This window comes from Strix aluco, chromosome 4 (assembly GCF_031877795.1).
Source record: "Strix aluco isolate bStrAlu1 chromosome 4, bStrAlu1.hap1, whole genome shotgun sequence".
NCBI lineage: Eukaryota > Metazoa > Chordata > Aves > Strigiformes > Strigidae > Strix > Strix aluco.
Window position 1 is genome coordinate 1996540 of NC_133934.1, and position 18404 is coordinate 2014943.

Here is an 18404-nt window from a genome sequence, read left to right on the forward strand (position 1 = left end):
CTGGGGCTGGATCCCCAAGGCTGTTGCTGCCCTGGTGTGTGACAGCCCTGTGCTGCACAGGGGTGTGGCAGTGAGTGAGAGCCCTGTTCAGGCTGCAGGAGGCACCTTGAGAAGTTTACTAAGAAAAATTCCAGGGGATGAGATTTGTCACTTCATCCCCTGGCTGATTAAAAAAAAAAAAAAGAGAAACTTCCCTTTCTCTAAAACTTGTTCACACTTCATTAGCTCAGACAAAAATATACAGATGTTGGGCGAGCCCTGCTAGTACAGACCAAGCCTGTATCTCTCTCCCTCCCATCCCTCTCTGGCTGTAACCCTGCATCCCTCTACATCAGCAGCACAAATTACTGGTGTCATCTTACGTGTCGTTAAAATGTTTCTTGGGGAAGTGCTGGCCTGCTCTGGGCCATCGCCTCCCTCCCACAAAGTCACTACAAAGGGTGCTGGGTGCCAGGTTCAAGGTTGCCACCGCGGGGGCTGGTGGTTGCCCTTCAGCCACGCTCTGGCGGCAGCACAAAGGTCTCCTGGTTGCTGGATCCGGCGAGGCTGGGCAGTGGGATCTCTGGAGTGTGGTGGGATCTTTTCCTCAAACCTGGGGCCCCGGGGCAAGCTCCTGGGATCCACCAAGAAGTCCTCAATCCACCACAGCCTCCTGCTGCTACCAAAAGGTCCAGGGGGGCTGCATCATTTCGTAGGTGGGGATGCTGGTGACGTTGACAGGGATGGAGATGATGGCCCAGGGGAGCCCGTGCTGCTCCAGGGAGCGTCTGATCATGTATCTGGAAGGATAAAGAGGTGACAGGCGCACGTGAGCCGCCTGAGGTGGGACTGCGGAGCCCAGATGTGAGCGTAAACCACAAACCAGCTCAAACAGAAACTCTGCGGATTAATTATGACTAAATCCACTAAAAATCTGGCTCATCAGATCAGCCCGTATTTGGGAAGATGAAACATCTCCTGAGCAAGGCACCTACCCGTCCCTGCCCAGCAGGAAGAGCGCGGGGATGTCGGCTGTCCGCCTGGTGCTGTCCTGGATCATCTCGATGTAGAAGCTGTCGTTATCATAGGCGTTGTCTGCGATGATCACTGCCCGTCCGCCGTGCTCCTGGATCACACGCGTCTTCGACAGGAACGAGCAACCCCTGGGGCAGAGAAAGACAAATCTTTGGTGGCCACCGGTGGATCCTTAGCAGGTACAAAATCTTCAAGTGTCAGAACTCGCCTGGAGATGCCCAAATCAAGGACCATCCCTGGCCCCACGCCTCCCCCAAACCCTGCTCCTCTTGGGAGTCTGTGTTTTAGGCACAGGCTGCCCACACTCGGCCATTTTCTCCTAAGAAAAAATCATAAAATCCCAGACTGGTTTGGGTTGGAAGGGATCTTAAAGCCCATCCAGTCCCACCCCCCTGCCATGGGCAGGGACACCTTCCACTAGCCCAGGTTGCCCAAAGCCCCGTCCAACCTGGCCTTGAACCCTGCCAGGGAGGGGGCAGCCACAGCTTCTCTGGGCAACCTGTGCCAGGGCCTCACCCCCCTCACAGGGAACAATTTCTTCCTTAGATCTCATCTAAATCTCCCCTCTGTCAGTTTAAAACTGTTACCCCTCATCCTATCCCTCCCCCCTGATCAAGAGTCCCTCCCCCCTTTCCTGTAGCCCCTTTCAGTCCTGGGAGGCCGCTCTAAGGTCTCCCCAGAGCCTTCTCTTCTCCAGCTGAACCCCCCAACTCTCTCAGCCTGTCCTCACAGGGGGGGTGCTCCAGCCCCCCGAGCATCTTCGTTGGCCTCCTCTGGCCCCACTCGAGCTGGTCTGTGTCCTTCTGATGTTGGTGCCCCCAGAGCTGGACCCAGCACTGCAGGGGGGTCTGACGAGAGCGGAGCAGAGGTGGAGAATCCCCCCCCTCGCCCTGCTGCCCACACTGCTCTGGGTGCAGCCCAGCACACGGTTGGCTTTCTGGGCTGTGAGCGCACGTTGCTGGCTCACAGTTTTCCATCCACCAACACCCCCAAGTCCTTCTTCTCGGGGCTGCTCTCAATCCACTCCTCGCCCAGCCTGGATTTGTGCTTGGGATTGCCCCGACCCATGTTCAGGACTTGCACTTGGCCTTGTTGAACTCCATGAGGTTTGCACATCCCACCTCTCCAGCCTGTCCAGGCCCGTCTGGATGGATTCCTTCCCTTCAGCGCATCGACCGCACCACACAGCTTGGTGGTGTTGGCAAACGTGCTGAGGGTGCCCTCGATCCCACTGTCCGTGTCTCCAACAAAGATAAAATAAAATAAAATAGGGCTTCTTCCACCTTAGTGCAGGCTGTTTTCTAAGAGGCACAACATGAAACGCCCTGGGGTAGGTGCACCCTCCCATTTTTCCTGTATACCCACATGGGGTAAGTCACGGGAAGAAGCTGGAGGTGATGGTAAAATATAGCCATGGCACTGTCACCCTCTGCTCCCCTCCTGCCCCAGGGTCCCCCCCAAACAGCTCCCATGCTGCCAGACGTACCCCCTCTCCACCAAGGCAATCTGGTCCTGGATGAAGACGCCATTATTGAGCTCTCCGCAGGCTTCGGGGGGATCCGCTGGGACCAGGTGGATCTGCTCGTACCTTGTGTTCTCCGAGAAGGAGACAGGCAGGGGTGAGTGAGGGGGGTTTGGGGCTGCTTCTCGCCCCCTGCCCCACCGCAGCCATCCCTGCTGTCCCATGCCCTGCTCACCCCTGCACCGGGGGTGCTTTTGGGGAGATTTAGGACTCGGGGGTGCAGGTTGCCCCATTCTAGCCCCTGCTGAGGCTGAAGGCAGGGACCAGCGTGTGCCGCCTTCCTAAGGGCAGGCTCACAGAAGAGTAATTAGCTCCATTTTTATAAAAGGCTTCAAATCACCAGGCCCCGCGATGGAGAAATACTAGGATGGAGGGGACCTAAACTGACAAATTCAGTTAATACTTACAAACACGCCACCAAAATCCTTGGCTGGAGTGGCTGTGAAGATGTAGCGGATGTCTCCAGGGCTCAGCACTTGGAAATACAAGTATTCATGGATGCGTAAACCTGGGTGTGTGTGGAGAGAGGCAAGAGGCAGAGAAAAGAAAAAGGAACATTCCTGAAAAAAGGGAAAATACCCAGCTACCGCTCTTGCACTGCACCACACTGAAGGGAACATACCCTTCGCCAACGCCAGTTCCTGGCCAGGCCCTGGGGCTGAGGACCCAAAATGCTGGATTCAGCCTGGGGTGCACAAGGGGAAGGGGAAAATGCAGCTGGACCACGGGGGAAAAGGGGTGACATGCACCGAGATCGGGGTGCACGGAGGGGAAATGCACTTGGACTGAGGCAGCCTGAAAAGAAATGCAGCTGGGATGGGGTGCAGGAGGGGAAATGCAATGGAGCTGGGGGGCATGGAGAGGGAATGCAGCTGGATTGGGGTGTTGGATGGGGAAATGTAATGGGGTGCAGGAGGGGAAATGCACCCAGAATGAGGAACTGGTTGGGGAAATGCAACTAGGTCGGGTGCGTTGAGGGAAATGCACCTGGATCGTGATGCGCCAAGGAGAAATGCACCCGGATTGGGGTGCAGGAGGGGAGATGAAATGGGGCTGGGGTGCACTGAGGGGAAATGCACCTGGGCTGGGGTGCAAGAGGGGAAATACAATGGGACTGAGGGGAAATGCACCCGGAGCGGGGTGCAGGAAGGGAAATGCAATGGGACCGGGGTGCACTGAGGGGAAATGCACCCGGAGCGGGATGCCCCGAGGAGAAAGGCAGCCAGCCCAAGGTGCCGGGGCCGAGCGGGCCACTCGCACTCACCGCGGGCCGGGCAGGAGCAGAGGCAGAGGCAGAGCCAGAGCGACCGGCGGAGCATGGCTGCGCCCGGCGCCGCCAGCCGCCCCGCCCCGCGCGCCCCCGCCCCGCGCCCATTGGCGGCGCCCCCGCATCGCGCCTTCTTATTGGCCGACTCCGCCATCAATCTCCTGAGGGACGAGGCGGGCAGGCGCGGAGGCCTGCGCGACCCCGGGCCGCGGCTGCGCTGTCGGTCCCTGTCACCTCGGTGTCCCCTCCCGCGGCGGTGGGGCCTCGGCGTCGCCGCCAAATAAAGCTCCATCCGCCAGCCCTGCCCGCTCCAGGCCGCGTGTCCGTTTTTTTCCTCTGACAAATAGTGAGCCGGTCTCCCGGGCTGGTTTCCCCCTCGCTGCCTCTCTATGGTTGTTCGGGGAGGAAGGGCGCTTCGCCGGGGCCGCTCTGTCCTCCCCGTACCATAGAGCGCGGCCGGAAGCGGTCGCCCTAGCAACGCGCGCTTCCCTTCCCGCCCCGGGGAAGCTTCTCGGCGGGCGCGGTGCATTGTGGGGTGGGGCCTGTTTGAGGCGGGGGGCAGCCGCAGCGAGGAAGCCGCCGGGATGATGGTGAGTGTCATCCGCCGCCATCCTCGCCGCCGCCGCGCCCCGCTGCCCGGGGACGGCCTCTGCCGCCCTCCAGGGGCCGCGTTGGGTGGGGTTGTGGCGAGGCCGGTGCATCTGTCGGGGGCGGGTGGGGTGGATGGCGGAGGCCGCCCTGCCGCAGAGGCCTTGCCGCCACCCGCGGCGTGAGGGGGGCGAGTCGGGCCTCGCCGTTCCCGCGGCGGGCGCGGTGAGTTCTGCGAGTTGGAGCCGTGCTGCCCGGTTCGTTTCGCTCCCAGAGCCCCGACCCGCGTCCTCCGGCCCCGTGGCAGCGTCCCCTCAGCCGCACGGCCCAGCTACTCCCCCCCCCCACCTCGGCTGCGCGGCCCCCTCGGCCCCGGCGGTCCCCAGCTCGCAGCCCCGTTGCTCAGGAGCAGGCAGGCTGCGGCACAGCGGCGGCGTGTCTGCCTCTCCCCTGATTTTCTCGGGGGTGCAAGGGTTTCTCTTCCGTCGAGATCCCTGGTGGGTGTGGAAGAACTCTGCACGTTTTCTTCCCCTAAATCTTCCCTGGTTTTAGGGAGGCCTGACTGTGATCCTCACAGCCCTCTTCTGCTCGCACAGACCCTCAGCCCCAGCTTTGTCACTCTTCAGCGCAACAGTCGTAGTATAATTTTATTCTCTGCCCGCAGGTGGCTGTTTAAAAGCGGGTGTCTCACAGACTTTGTCTGTGTCTGAGCTTTGCCTGTAAGGCATGTTTGGTTTGCTTTTTCGGAAGGGCTGGTGCCCTCTCAGAGCGGTGAGAAGCCCTTGTCTGCTGTGGCCTCGGATACCCTCTACTCTGTCTCCAGAAGAGTTTATTGTCGGGGAGGTGTAATCACTTAAATTGTGCTCGTCTACCCCATCCTCTCTGCGAAAGCATCTTTTGGCAGTTGCCACCAGTACAGTCCTAGAGCGTATACTGGAGACAGCTGGGTGAATTCCAGTTACACTGTGGGAGGTGGAAAGTAGTTGGTTTGTGTGAAGGCAGAGGAGTTTTGAGGGGGCTGCAGGTTTTGGTCTGGGCCTTTTTGCATGATGGTAGCTTGCTGGGCTGTGCGAGGAGTTAGCTCGCAGGCTGTAGGGGTGGGAGTAACGGCTCTGCTGTGGGTTCTCTCTTCAGCCAACACCCGTTATCCTGCTGAAGGAGGGGACGGACACCTCACAGGGCATCCCCCAGCTCGTCAGCAACATCAATGCCTGCCAGGTTATTGCCGAGGCTGTGCGCACTACCTTGGGACCTCGGGGCATGGACAAGCTCATTGTGGATGACCGGGGTAAGTGCTGGGCTGTGGCTTCTCACAGTTGTGTGGAAAAGTGACTTGGGAAGAACCCCTAAGTGCTTTGCATGCTGGTGGTGTATCTTTGTATCCATTAAAACCAGCATTTGCATCTAAGCAGGCTTCAACTTCCTCACCCTGTGCTAAACTCTCACAGTAGAGGTTCGGTTTCTGTCTCAGTGTTTGGTTTAATACCTTGACTCTGGCCTCCGTGGCTGAAGAGAAGAAAATTGTCAGACCTACCTGAGAAACTACCCATTTGCTGCTTACTAGCCTGAGTTAAGGCAGCTGTGTCTCGGTTGTGAGGTTAGGTAGATCCAGGGTTAGTGGGACTAGAGATGAGAAAGTCCATGCCAGAAAGGAAAAACAGTGTATTGAACCTGACCTTCAGGCATCCCTCACCATCTCTGTTTATTTTTTAAATAAGGCTCATAATACATGTGGAGTTACTCAGCACTTGTGGCTGAGCGTGAGGTCAGTGGCTGTTATTGGGTTGATTTTTTTTAAAATGGGATTTAGGGATGAGACTCGCCTACCTCGGAAAAGACTTGTATGAAGTCACCAAACTAATGTATAGTTTGTGGCTTTTTATTGCTGTTACTGAAGGGTGGGGTGGAAGGTCTTAGAATTGTATTTAAATACAAATAGGAACTGTAATAACTCTATTAAAAAGGATAATTGCATTTAAATTTACCTAATAACTAATATGATTGATTTCTAGTCTCACTTTGTGTGAGTGTCAGATTAGAACATCTGTTTTTATCTGTCTGGGGAGGCTATTGAGAACTAAGGGGGAAATGAATTTAAAGCCTCTGTTAATTGACATGGAGAGTTGTTCTGCAATCAAAGGAGCTTCACTTAATCTGCTCCAAAAATGGACTAAAAAGCTACTGTTAATATGGAATGGAGGTACCTGCTGAGACACCTGCTGTGAAACAGCTGTTCTGGGCTCCCCCTCTCCGTGGGGGTGACCCCTTCTGCCCATTTATAGCTGGGTATCTGGCTGTAGGAGTGGATTAAAATATGGTGGTGATCACATTTCAAATCACACAGGAGGAAAAAAACCAATCACTTTGCTGAAGAAAAATGACTTTTAAGTGGAAATTTGGAACAAGAGCCTGTCGTTGTTTAGATATGACAAAATTCACAGTGATGCTGGGCTTGAGTGGGGAACGCTGTGGTGTAATAACAGGTTGGGGCCACATTTGGCCTGAAAGGCAACATGGTGAAGCACAGTGAGGCTGGCTGCTCTGAAATTATTGTTGAATTTACGTCTTTCTGAGGTCTGAAAAGCTCCCTTGCGCGGTGGGTGCCCTTTGACAGGGACAGGGGCTTTACTCGCAGCAGTCGAGCTCCATTTCCTTTTCTACATCACTCCTAGGCAAAGCCACTATCTCCAATGATGGTGCCACTATCCTGAAGCTCCTCGATGTTGTCCATCCGGCTGCGAAGACGTTGGTGGACATCGCCAAATCTCAAGATGCAGAGGTAGGGGGGTAGCCTGGCCGCACCTGCAGCGTAACACGCTGTGCGCTTTGTGTTAATTGCTGGGAATTGCTCATGGAATGCTGGCGTTTATTCCGGTTTCTTTATTGATTCTTTCTCTTCTGTGATAACTTTCAAATCTTTTACGCTGTTTTCAGCCACATCTGATGGGTGGTTTGGAAACTTGAAGGATATAAGGTTCACATTTTATGAATGTGGGTGACTGGGAGATGAGACTTCACCCTCAAATGGGATGTAGTCTGAACCCAGCTCTTCTCAATCATGAAGGAATCCAACTGAAAGCCTGTGAGCAGAGAAAACTTATGAAATTTGACTTCTTCTGGAAGCCTTTGCATGGTTTTAAGGGAGTTATCACAGTGACTGCAGCATGGGGATGACACCGTGTTTCTCCTCTGTGCAGGTTGGTGATGGTACCACGTCTGTAACTCTGCTTGCTGCTGAGTTCCTGAAACAAGTGAAGCCCTACGTGGAGGAAGGCCTCCATCCTCAAATCATCATCCGTGCCTTCCGCACAGCGACGCAGCTGGTAAGGCAGCGCTGCTCAGAGCTGAGGGGTGTACTGGGCTCCACCACAGCGTCTGGGGAGAGGACTTCTGTGCCAGAGAGGAAAAATAACACGCTTTTAGGCAAAATTCAGTAATGAATGGGCGGGGGCAGTGACAGTAGCGATCTCATGATGTCTTACTGCAAACATCAGCTGCCAGCGAGCTGTTATTACCAGTTAGTACCTCTGGAGTGCTATTGCTTTGTTTTTCTCCAAGGAAGAGTGAATAAATGGGAAAATTCATTTCCCATCCTCCTGATCTCTGCTGCTCCTTAGTAAACTTTATGTCTCGTGAAGCCCATCAGTGCCATTAAGCTAAATCTTTTTGGAGGTTAACTCCCTTGGTAGCCCTTTGGTTCCCCAGCTCTCTGCTGAAAGCAGAGCCTCTTCCCGATTGTCTTAAACTTATGTTGGTGTGTTTCCTGGAATTACTGTGCTGGAAGGGGTGGGATAGCTTAAATGCTTGAAACTTCAGCGACGTTGAAGTAGGGAATAAAAGATAACATAAAATACAAAGAAGTTGGAGATGTGATCAGCTTACAAGTGTGAATCATTAATCCAGCTGTTGGCTTGTGTTTTGACAGGCTGTAAACAAGATCAGAGACATTGCTGTTGCAGTGAAGAAGGAAGATAAAGAGTAAGTTTCCTTCCAGATGACCTGATTGTGTAGCTGGTGTGAGGGCATTTCTGACTTCTGCTGTGTCTCTGGCTGATGTCCTGTGGCCCCACACTGGGGTTATTCTTGAGTTTCTGGGGAATTTCCTGCTGCTCTGGGGGAGATTCCACACTCTCACTTGGGCTGCAGCAGAGTATGTCAGCCAGTGTCTTCCAGTGTATGTGGAGGAAGCTTGGTACTAAAATAAGCGGCCTGATTTCTGTTATCCAGCGGTGGTGGAGACTTGCAGCTTCTGCTGCAATCAGTGGCAGCGTTAAATTTCTCTTAAAATCAGGCCACTTTTTACCTGATGAATACATGAAGTTAGATAGCTAATAGCAGTAAGGAAATGATCCTTTCGACTGAGGTGAGAATACTAGAGTTAATTTTCTCCCTTTTATTTCTCAAACCAAAATGAGTTGTATCCTTTCTGCTGTCCTGTGATGCAAAATTCAGTAGTTCTCATGGTCAGCAGTAACTTGGGAGTTGGATCCCTATTTCCCTGGTGTCCCTTGTATCATCCACTCTGTTAGGGCAACATAGTTACCTGAGTTAATATTTTGGAGAATGTGCTACTGTTTCAGAAACTTCTTAGTGCCTTTGGATGAAGGAGAGGATGCTGAGCCCTGCTGTTCTGCTCAGGCCTGTGGTGTCTTAACAGCCAACCCACCTGGTCAGTGCTAGTTTGATGCTCAGGCTTTAAAAGGGAGAATTGTACTTCTGACAGTCTGGGCTTTGCCATGTCTGCCTTGCTTTCCCTGTCGGTGGAAGGGAGCTGATCTTTAATTCTATGCAAGTGGATTAATCATGCTGTCCATGGTGTTTTCTGAGCTTGTGAAAAGAATCAGTGAGTGAACAAAACCTTGTTTTTTTCTTTTCCTGGCAGTGAGCAGAGAAGCCTGCTGGAGAAGTGTGCAGCCACAGCCCTGAGCTCCAAGCTGATCTCCCAGAGCAAGGAGTTTTTCTCCAAGATGGTTGTAGATGCCGTCATGATGTTGGATGACTTGTTACAGCTCAAAATGATTGGAATCAAGAAGGTGCAGGGAGGTGCTTTGGAAGTAAGTTCTGTCGGAGCCTGTCCTGAAAGGGTAGGAGACACTGATCACAGCTCCTTTGATGGGTTGACTCCAGCAGAAATGCAGCCTGGCTTGATAGTGTCTGTTAAAGAGTTACCAAAGCGAAACAAAGCTGTTGATGTGAGGAAAAAGCGTAGTGAGTAGGGCTGAATTTCTTCTCTGTAGGTAGAGAATCTGGGTTTTTTTTGAGCAAATACACTCTTGCTGCCCTCTGCAGCGAATGTTGTTACTGACAGAAATTCCATTTTCATCTCTGCAAATAATGAAGGTTTTTTGGTGTTTTTTTTGTTTTATTTGTGGGAAGTCTTTTCTTACTTCTGGAACCAAAAGCTGTACAGTCCTGATTGTGTGCATGAGTACTGGCTTGGGAAAAATGCAAAGAAAATGTTGTGAGGGCGCTGATCTAGCGGTGAGCTGGGTGGTTTATACCTGTCGTGTGTGGGACTGCACGCGGGTCCGTGGCAAGGAGTTGTCCTTGGGCTGTGGGACAGCTGGTGTGTCTGTACTCTCTCCTGCCTGTACCCCGTGGAGGTTTGGCCCGTCGCTTGGGACCCTGCTGCTGAAAAGTAAAGCCCGCCACAATCTCTCTGAATTGTTATTCTGTGGCTGTTACTGTCTGTAAACACTCTGCGTGAGCATTTTCATTGAGAAGAGACATTATAATTAGCCATTATCTTGCCCAGACAACTAATTTAGTGAATTAGGAACATTTCAGCATCTGTTTTTGTGGTGTCTGGGCCTGCTGGTGTTCTGAGTCTTGTAGAAATTGGTCCCCTGGGGAGGGGGGTGTCTCCTGTGCTGCATAAAAGTGGCTCTCCCTGCTCCGTATTATTTTGTCCTTGTATTCTGCTTTCAGACTCCTTGGAGAGCTGTATGAGGATGGTGCAAATAATTTAGCACACTGCTTTTCAGGGTTGGCTTGTGAGAGATCCTGGGTCATCTCAGCCTGTCAGCTAGAGCAGAGGAAGTCTGTGCTTGTCCTAGGTTAGGAGAGACAGGGATCAGAGCCAAGTCTGCAGTGCGTGGTCAGATACTCCTGGAGTAGGAGATGTAGATGCTGATTTCTCTCCCAGCCATGCAGTGAAGAAATTCATTTAAGGGGGGCAGTGTTGGGCAGGGCAGTCCTGCTGTAAAACAATCCCAGAGGTGGTGATGGAGCTGGGAAAACCAAACCAGGGCAAAAAAAAACCCCAAGTGCAGGGCTGGTGGTGAGAAGTGTCCATCTTCAAAGGGTGGAAATGGGAAAGACATCAGAGAGAGACCAGATTGCTCCATCCCTTGATCTTCAGGTCATGTATAGCATCTCGCTGTGGTGTCTTGAGGGGCAAAAGGAAGCAGTAGAAGCTGGTTTTGTGAACAGAGAAGAAAATATTTGCTGCTTATTTCCTTTAAAAGTGGGTTAATCAAAGGAGACAGCTGTTGGTGAGCGCTTTGAAAATGAGGGCTCTGAAAGCAGAGTGTCTCCTGTGGGAGTTATTAACCCTGTTGAGAAAACCTTGAGAGGCTGAGCCTAACACAAATCCCTCTCTTCAAGGACTCTCAGCTGGTGGCCGGAGTTGCCTTTAAGAAGACGTTCTCTTACGCTGGGTTTGAAATGCAGCCCAAGAAGTATCAGTCTCCTAAGATCGCCCTGTTGAATGTGGAGCTGGAGCTCAAAGCCGAGAAGGACAATGCTGAAGTCAGAGTGAACACGGTGGAGGTAAGAGTCAAAAAGGGGACCCTGTCCCACTTCCTCACACCCGCAGGATGTGGGATAAAATGGGATTGCCTTCTGCACATTCCCTCCCCCTCTGAAAATAGTTGGCGGGTGATGCTGCCTCATTTTGGGAGAAGAGTATGGCAGACTTTGAACTACAGCAGGGTTAGGACATGTTTCTGCTCGGTCATCATGCCTCAGCTGTGACAAATCGTCAGCTGTGTGGTGACTTCTTCATGCCTGCCAAGTGGCCTTGCAGGGAAAGCTTATTCAGCAGTGCTTTACGTGCTGAAAGAGCCTCTGCATGTTTAAGCAAACAAGGTAGCCGTTTGGACAGTGATTCTCTTCCCATCTTGTTAAAATACCTTTATGAAACGTGGTTGTTCTCTGACACCTTGGAAAGTGTTTAATACATTTGGTTGCTGCATGTCTGTGGTATGGAAAGATCTCCGGGAGCTTTGCTGTTGGAGTCTTGGCCCCACTGTGATCATAAATTGTTTCCTCTCTGCCATGGTGAACAGGATGGTCCTTTCTGCCGTGTTGGCTGCCGTGTGTGGTGTTGCTGTGTGTTTTTGTAAGCTTTCCCAGCTGCTGCGGCTGTATTTCCGTGACAGCTAGAGCACGACAGGCTTGTAAAGCGTGAGGTTTCTCAGGAGCTGTGGTTTTCCTCTGGGATAGATACTGGAAGTCTCTCCACCCCAATGTCCACGCACAGTTCTGTAAACACCTCTCAGCCACCAGTGTAATCCCTTCTTCCTCCCTGTGCTCTGCTGTTCGCTGCCTCTCTCGCTTCATCCAGCCCCTTCATCGACTTGGTTTTGCTGCTGGAAGCATTTTAACAGACACAGCTCTCTGGCATAAAATAGAAGTGACCTAAAATCACCTGTGAGTCCTAGAAAGCAGCTGTCTGCCGGGACCGCATGGAGCAGCATCGCTGCTGCCTTTGTTTTAGAAGAGCTGCTGCCTTTATTTTATTTTTTCTCCCTTTGCAGGTGCCGCAGGCTGGCGTTTGCCATCCCTTGAACCTGAGCACTTGTCCCTTTCTCTCTCCTCCCTCCTAGGATTACCAGGCTATCGTGGACGCCGAGTGGAACATCTTGTATGACAAACTCGACAAAATCCACAAGTCGGGAGCCAAAGTTGTCCTCTCCAAACTTCCTATCGGTGATGTGGCTACTCAGTACTTTGCAGATAGAGACATGTTTTGTGCCGGCCGTGTCCCGGAAGAAGATCTCAAGCGAACTATGATGGTGAGCTACCTTGTTTCAGAATAAAGACTTTTGATTTAGTTTTAACAATGCCAGGCTGGTCATTCCCAAAACAGGGCAGCAATCGGTGACTGAACACAGCGTTCCTTACGAATATTTAAAATAGCATAATTTTTGCCAGTGTGGTTATTAGGTAAAGTTGCTATATACTGGCAAGGCTGTTCCTGATGGAATGAACAATCACAACTTGCCCCTGCACTGCTTTTTTTGTTTCTCTGATGTTGTGATATATTAGGGTCTGTACATTACATCGGTAGAGGTTTGTTTTCCCTGGCTCTTGACTCTGTCGTAGGTCTTTTTCTTTTTTTTCTCCTAAGCTTTCTTTGTGTAGCTGCTGGACTCTAGAGCCTGTGAGTCAGCACTTAGAAGCACCATAATCTTATTTTGCTGTCGAGGATTATTTCTGACGTTGGTAGCCTGCCTAGACGCATGAGATGGGAGGGGAAGTAGAAGGGGTTTTTCCTGAATCTGACCTGCAGGATGGTTTTGCATCAGCTAAAAGGCTGGGCTGTCTGAAGAGAGGGAATGTGCTGGGCAAATTTGTCATGTTTGTCAGTGTTTGTAAAGCTGCTTTATCTCCTTTCCGTGCAGGCCTGCGGCGGTTCCATCCAGACTAGTGTCAATGCCCTGTCAGATGATGTCCTGGGCCGATGCGAGCTCTTTGAGGAGACTCAGATTGGAGGAGAGAGGTAAATACACCAGCTGTGAACTTGTTGTTCTGTGTAAGTGCTCTGATATTAGTTTGAAAAGTCAGGGTTTAAGTGTTGGCAGGTTTGAGCATCTCTCAAGGTGATGGTGGGAAAACAAGATGGTGTTATTGCTGCTTTTTATGAGGCTGAGGGAGGGGGCAGGAGTAAACTTTCATCTAAATCACAGAATCATTCAGGTTGGAAAAGACCCTTGGGATCATCGAGTCCAACCCTCAGCCCGACTCTACAAAGTTCTCCCCTACCCCACATCCCCCCACAGCTCATCCCAACGGCCCTTAAACACACCCAGGGGTGGGGACTCCACCCCCTCCCTGGGCAGCCTATTCCACTCTCTGACCACTCTTGCTGGGAAACATTTTTTCCTCATGTCCAGTCTGAACCTCCCCTGTTGCAGTTTAAAGCCGTTCCCTCTTGTTCTGTCACTAATTCCCTGTGAGAAGAGACCAGCACCAACCTCTCTACAACGTCCTTTCAGGGAGCTGTAGAGTGATGAGGTCTCCCCTTAGCCTTCTCCTCCTCACACTAAACAGTCCCAGCTCCTTCCATCGCTTCTCACAGGATTTATTCTCCAGATCTTTCACCAGCTTTGTTGCCCTCCTCTGCACTTGCTCCAGCACCTCTTACATTCTTTAAAAAATATATATTTATTCCTCAATGCCTTGTAGAAAGCGCAGTGGTATTCTTTCATTCCTAACTTAAAAGCAAGGCCTTTTGAGGTTGATTGTGGCACTTGTCTGATAGCCCACGGTGCCACTCGACTCAGTGCAGACGAAGCTGGGTGCTGTATAACCGCGTTCTTCCCATCGCTGGAGGAGAAATCCTCTTTGGGGCTGTCTGCGAACACCTGCTCTGCTTCTGCCAAGTGGAAATGAGAGCAGCGGTTGAGCACAAAGCCCTAGCAACAGGAAAAGAGTGGATTTTCCTGGGTCAGCTTGAATTTCACCTGTGTATTGCCTGGCTCTGCTCCTTCTTAGCTCAAGATCTGATATAGGGGCACTGCGTAGGGTGAAACGGCTTCCGCCACGCATCTGGCTTGTGGAGAACTTCTCTGTTCCCAGCCTGTCATATCGGTGTGAAGCCTGTTTGGCAGCAGCACGGGATGCCATAACCCTTCTCGCGTTGTGCCGTTGGCAGGTATAACTTCTTCACAGGCTGCCCGAAGGCAAAAACTTGCACGATAATCCTGCGAGGGGGTGCGGAGCAGTTCATGGAAGAGACGGAACGCTCCCTGCACGATGCCATCATGATAGTCAGGAGGGCAATCAAGGTAAGGACCAGGGGACATCCCTCCCTACTGGTTGGCATTGGGCTTGTTGGGCGGACCTGGCACAGCTGTAACTTTTCCTAGAAACCTTTTCACACACCAGCATTTGGCCGAGGTCTCTCGGGAGAGACTGGGGAGCTCTCAGCTGGTGGAGTGGAGCGTGCAGACAGGCAGCATCTGATTGATTGAACTCAAGTGCTGTTCCTTGGCTGGAGGAGCGTTGTCTTGGCCAACTGCTTTTCAGGCACGCCTGGTTTTTGCCTTCTCTTCAGTACAGCTGTAACCTGTGCTCGTGGGGTTGTGGTGTGTTCTGTAAACACCTCCATCCTAAAGGAAATACGATCTTCTGGGTGTGTCGGGATGGTGAGTTGACTCTGGATAGATGTCAGGTGCCCACCAAAGCTGCTCTGTCACTCCCCTCCTCAGCTGGACAGAAAATACAATGAAAGTCTTGTGGGTCAAGATAAGGACAGGGAGAGATCACTCACCAGTTACTGTCACGGGCAAAACACTTGACTTTGGTAATAAACTAAACGAATTTCCCCATCAAATCAGAGTAGGATAATGAGAAATAAAACCAAATCTTAAAACACCTTCCTCCCACCCCTCCCTTCTTCCTGGGTTTAACTTTACTCCTGATTTTCATCACTTTCTCCCCCTGAGCAGCGCAGGGGGGCAGGGGATGGGGGTTGAGGTCAGTTCATCACCCCTTGTCTCTGCCGCTCCTTCCTCCTCAGGGGGAGGACTCCTCACACTCCTCCCCTGCTCCAGCGTGGTGTCCCTCCCACAGCAGACAGTCCTCCATGAACTTCTCCAACGTGGGTCCTTCCCACGGGCTGCAGCTCTTCCCACACTGCTCCAGCATGGGTACCTCCCACGGGGTGCAGCCCTTCAGGCACAGACTGCTCCAGTGTGGGTCCCCCCTGGGGTCACAAGTGCTGCCAACAAACCTGCTCCAGCGTGGGCTCCTCTCTCCACGGGGCCACAGGTCCTGCCAGGAGCCTGCTCCAGCGTGGGCTTCCCATGGGGTCACAGCCTCCTTCAGGCACATCCCCCTGCTCTGGTGTGGGGTCCTCCCCGGGCTGCAGGTGGGTCTCTGCTCCCCTGTGGGCCTCCGTGGGTGCAGGGCACAGCTGCCTCACCATGGGCTGCACCACAGGCTGTGGGGGTGCCTGGAGCACCTCCTCCCCTCCTCCTGCACTGACCTGGGTGGCTGCAGAGCTGTTGCTCTCACATATTCTCACTCCTCTCTCTGGCTACTGTTCCAGTTTTCTCTTTATCTTTCTTAAATAAGTTCTCCCAGAGGTGCTACCACCATTGCTGATGGGCTCGGCCTTGGCCAGTGGTGGGTCCATCTTGGAGCCGTCTGGCGTTGGCTCTGTCGGACATGGGGGAAGCTTCATCAGCTTCTCACAGCAGCTACCCCTGTACCCCCCAGCCACCAAAACCTTGCCACACAAACCCCATACAGTCGAGTAACTCTTCAGTAGATTTGAGTAGCAGGATTGATGCCTGTTAAAGCCACTTGTTCCCTCACTTGGTGCCCAGTCCGAGGGGTAACTGTCCCCTGGCTGTGCAGGCAGACTGGGAGCGTCGAACAAAATCCGAGGCACGTGCAGGTGTGGGCTCTGCTTGTGGCGTTGCTGGTCCCATGTGATAGATGCTGCCTAACTGCTGGCATTTCTGGGTTATGCATAATAACGTGTTAATGTGGTGTTTTCTGGTTTAAAAACAGCTTTGAGGCTGAGTGCCCTGAGGGGATGGGAAGAAGCATGTCAGGATTTTCAGAACTTTTGCTTTAGGAAGAACATCCTGATCTCCCTACTGAAACAAACAGGGGGGGAAAAAAATAGCAGATCTTGGCTGCGAAGTGCTGCTGCAAATATTGTTTAATTTGAATGCTTTACGGAAGTGAGGGAAACTTGCCCAGCACAGGGGGCTGTGCTGTGCCATCCCCCCCCGCCCGGTACAGTGTCCCCAAACCACCCCTTTACCTTGTACACAGCTGGGAATTGCTGCTGGGAGCTGCTGCTGGAGGCTCGTGGCCTGTTTCTGAAGCTCCCAGCAAAGCTGGCGGGTGCTGCCAGCAGCCTGGGCTCTAGACTTCCCCTGAGCCTGGTGTGCTGCACCACCCTGCCGTGCAGCCCTTGCAGGAAGGGAGGATTTCCCGCTCTCCCCCTTCCTGGAACGAGAGTGAGCGTTTTCCCCTTTTTCTTTCAGAACGACTCAGTTGTTGCCGGCGGTGGTGCGATAGAGATGGAACTTTCCAAATACCTCCGGGACTATTCCAGGACCATTCCAGGCAAGCAGCAGCTGCTGATAGGTGCTTACGCTAAAGCCCTTGAGATCATTCCCCGCCAGCTCTGCGACAACGCTGGCTTTGATGCCACCAACATACTGAACAAGCTCCGAGCCAAGCACGCGCAGGTGGGTGCCCACCGAGGGCTCTTAGGGAGAACCAGCTGGGCATGTGATGATTTTTCTTTCTTTTTTCCTTTTTTTTGAGCCTGCCAGATCCGGTGTAATTCAGCTAAGCCCATGTTAGGCTCGTGTCCTCTTTGATTAAATGCAGTGTTTTCTTTTCAGATCAAGTGTAGGCTTGGTGCAGGTTTCTATAAAAGGAAATGATCTGTTTTCCCTTTGATCACAGCTGTCGGGTGACTTCTAGAGTGGGGAGTTTTGATTTGCTTTTTAAAAATGCATCATTTGTCAGGAGGGAGGCTTCTATATTAAACATTAAAGTAATCAGAGTATAGAAGTTGGCCGAGCCGTGTGTTTTCCGGGGGAGCTGCGGACTGAAGATCCCGATTGTTCGTGATCCTTTCAGACCTTGTACACACACACCACCCGAATTCAGGCAGTTAGAGGCTGCCCCTTAGCTCCTCTCAGAAGCAGCTGCCGCTTTGTGGGGTCGCCCCCACCACATTTCACCCTGCTGATGATTGTGAAATGAGGGGAAACGCCCCAAAATGAGCAGCTGTATCTTGGGCTGCAAAAACCGGGGCTGTGAGACAGCGGTGGACATCAGACCTGTAAGGCTTCTACAGCTGCTCTCTGAAATGGAGCATGCCTGTTTTGTGAGGCTTTGCTGGCATGGTTTGCTGCCAACAAAGGCTTTTTGGGTGTGTTTTCTTTCTTTTTTTTGTGTTTCCCTCAAATACTCTTCCTTCATACAGCAAGGTCCAGTCTCTGCCTCTCCCTTAACGTCTTCATGTCTTTGTTTCCCAGTGCACTTTGTTTCCCAGGGCCCCGAAGTCTCAACCAGCCCAATAACAAGACCCTCTTCACTCTTCTCTCCCCCCCAGGGAGGGATGTGGTACGGTGTGGACGTCAACAATGAGGACATCGCTGACAACTTCGAGGCTTGCGTGTGGGAGCCGGCCATCGTGCGCATCAACGCGCTGACAGCGGCCTCCGAGGCCGCCTGCCTCATCGTCTCCGTGGACGAAACCATCAAGAACCCTCGTTCCACCGTGGACGCTGCGCCCGGCGGCCGGGGCCGGGGCCGAGGTAGACCCCACAACCACTGAGACCCCTCCCCCTCCTTGCTCAGCGCCACGATGGGGACTGGCACTCTCCTCCCATGTGCAAAGTGAGAAAGAATCGATTTCTAGCTTAATTAACGGGTCGTTTACCAGATGGTCATTTTGAGGGCTTGCAGGCAACCACTGGCCTTGTTTAATTAGAGTCAAATCTTGGCCTCGGCAGCGGCAACCTCCTGAGAGATGCCCTGCCCCAACATTTCCTACACAGCACTGATCCCCTTAGGCTCGCCTCGTCCTTCCATCGGGAACCGCAGAGAGCGGAGCCCTCTTCAATGCTGGTAGTGCAGCGAGCGTGAGGGTTTATTCCTATTTATACTTGTCTTTTTTTTTTTTTTTTTTTTTTTTTTTTTCCCCACTGGGGGTTTTGACCCCAGGCTCAAACACAATAAAAAGATGACTTTGTTTCAGTGGCAAACTGGGGCGTTCCTCCATTCTCTGCTGCTTGCTTCATTCCGCAG

The 18404-nt window shown here is 52.4% G+C and overlaps 2 protein-coding genes across 2 annotated transcripts; one reads left to right on the forward strand and one right to left on the reverse strand.

The window, feature by feature from the left end:
- Positions 1-195: 195 nt before the first annotated feature.
- Positions 196-4332, reverse strand: PRADC1 (protease associated domain containing 1). Its single transcript, XM_074821757.1, has 5 exons — positions 3801-4332; positions 2944-3044; positions 2501-2610; positions 975-1142; positions 196-779 (listed from the first exon to the last, which is right to left on the reverse strand). The coding sequence occupies exons 1-5, from the start codon at positions 4330-4332 to the stop codon at positions 659-661; spliced, it is 1032 nt and encodes a 343-aa protein (XP_074677858.1). The 3' UTR covers positions 196-658.
- On the forward strand, positions 4310-18361 carry CCT7 (chaperonin containing TCP1 subunit 7). The gene is made up of 12 exons (XM_074821755.1): positions 4310-4393; positions 5526-5679; positions 7064-7170; positions 7589-7714; positions 8317-8369; positions 9274-9445; positions 10998-11162; positions 12221-12409; positions 13019-13116; positions 14272-14404; positions 16622-16828; positions 17707-18361. Exons 1-12 carry the CDS (start codon positions 4388-4390, stop codon positions 17929-17931), a joined length of 1635 nt encoding a protein of 544 aa, XP_074677856.1. The 5' UTR covers positions 4310-4387; the 3' UTR covers positions 17932-18361.
- Positions 18362-18404: the final 43 nt, after the last annotated feature.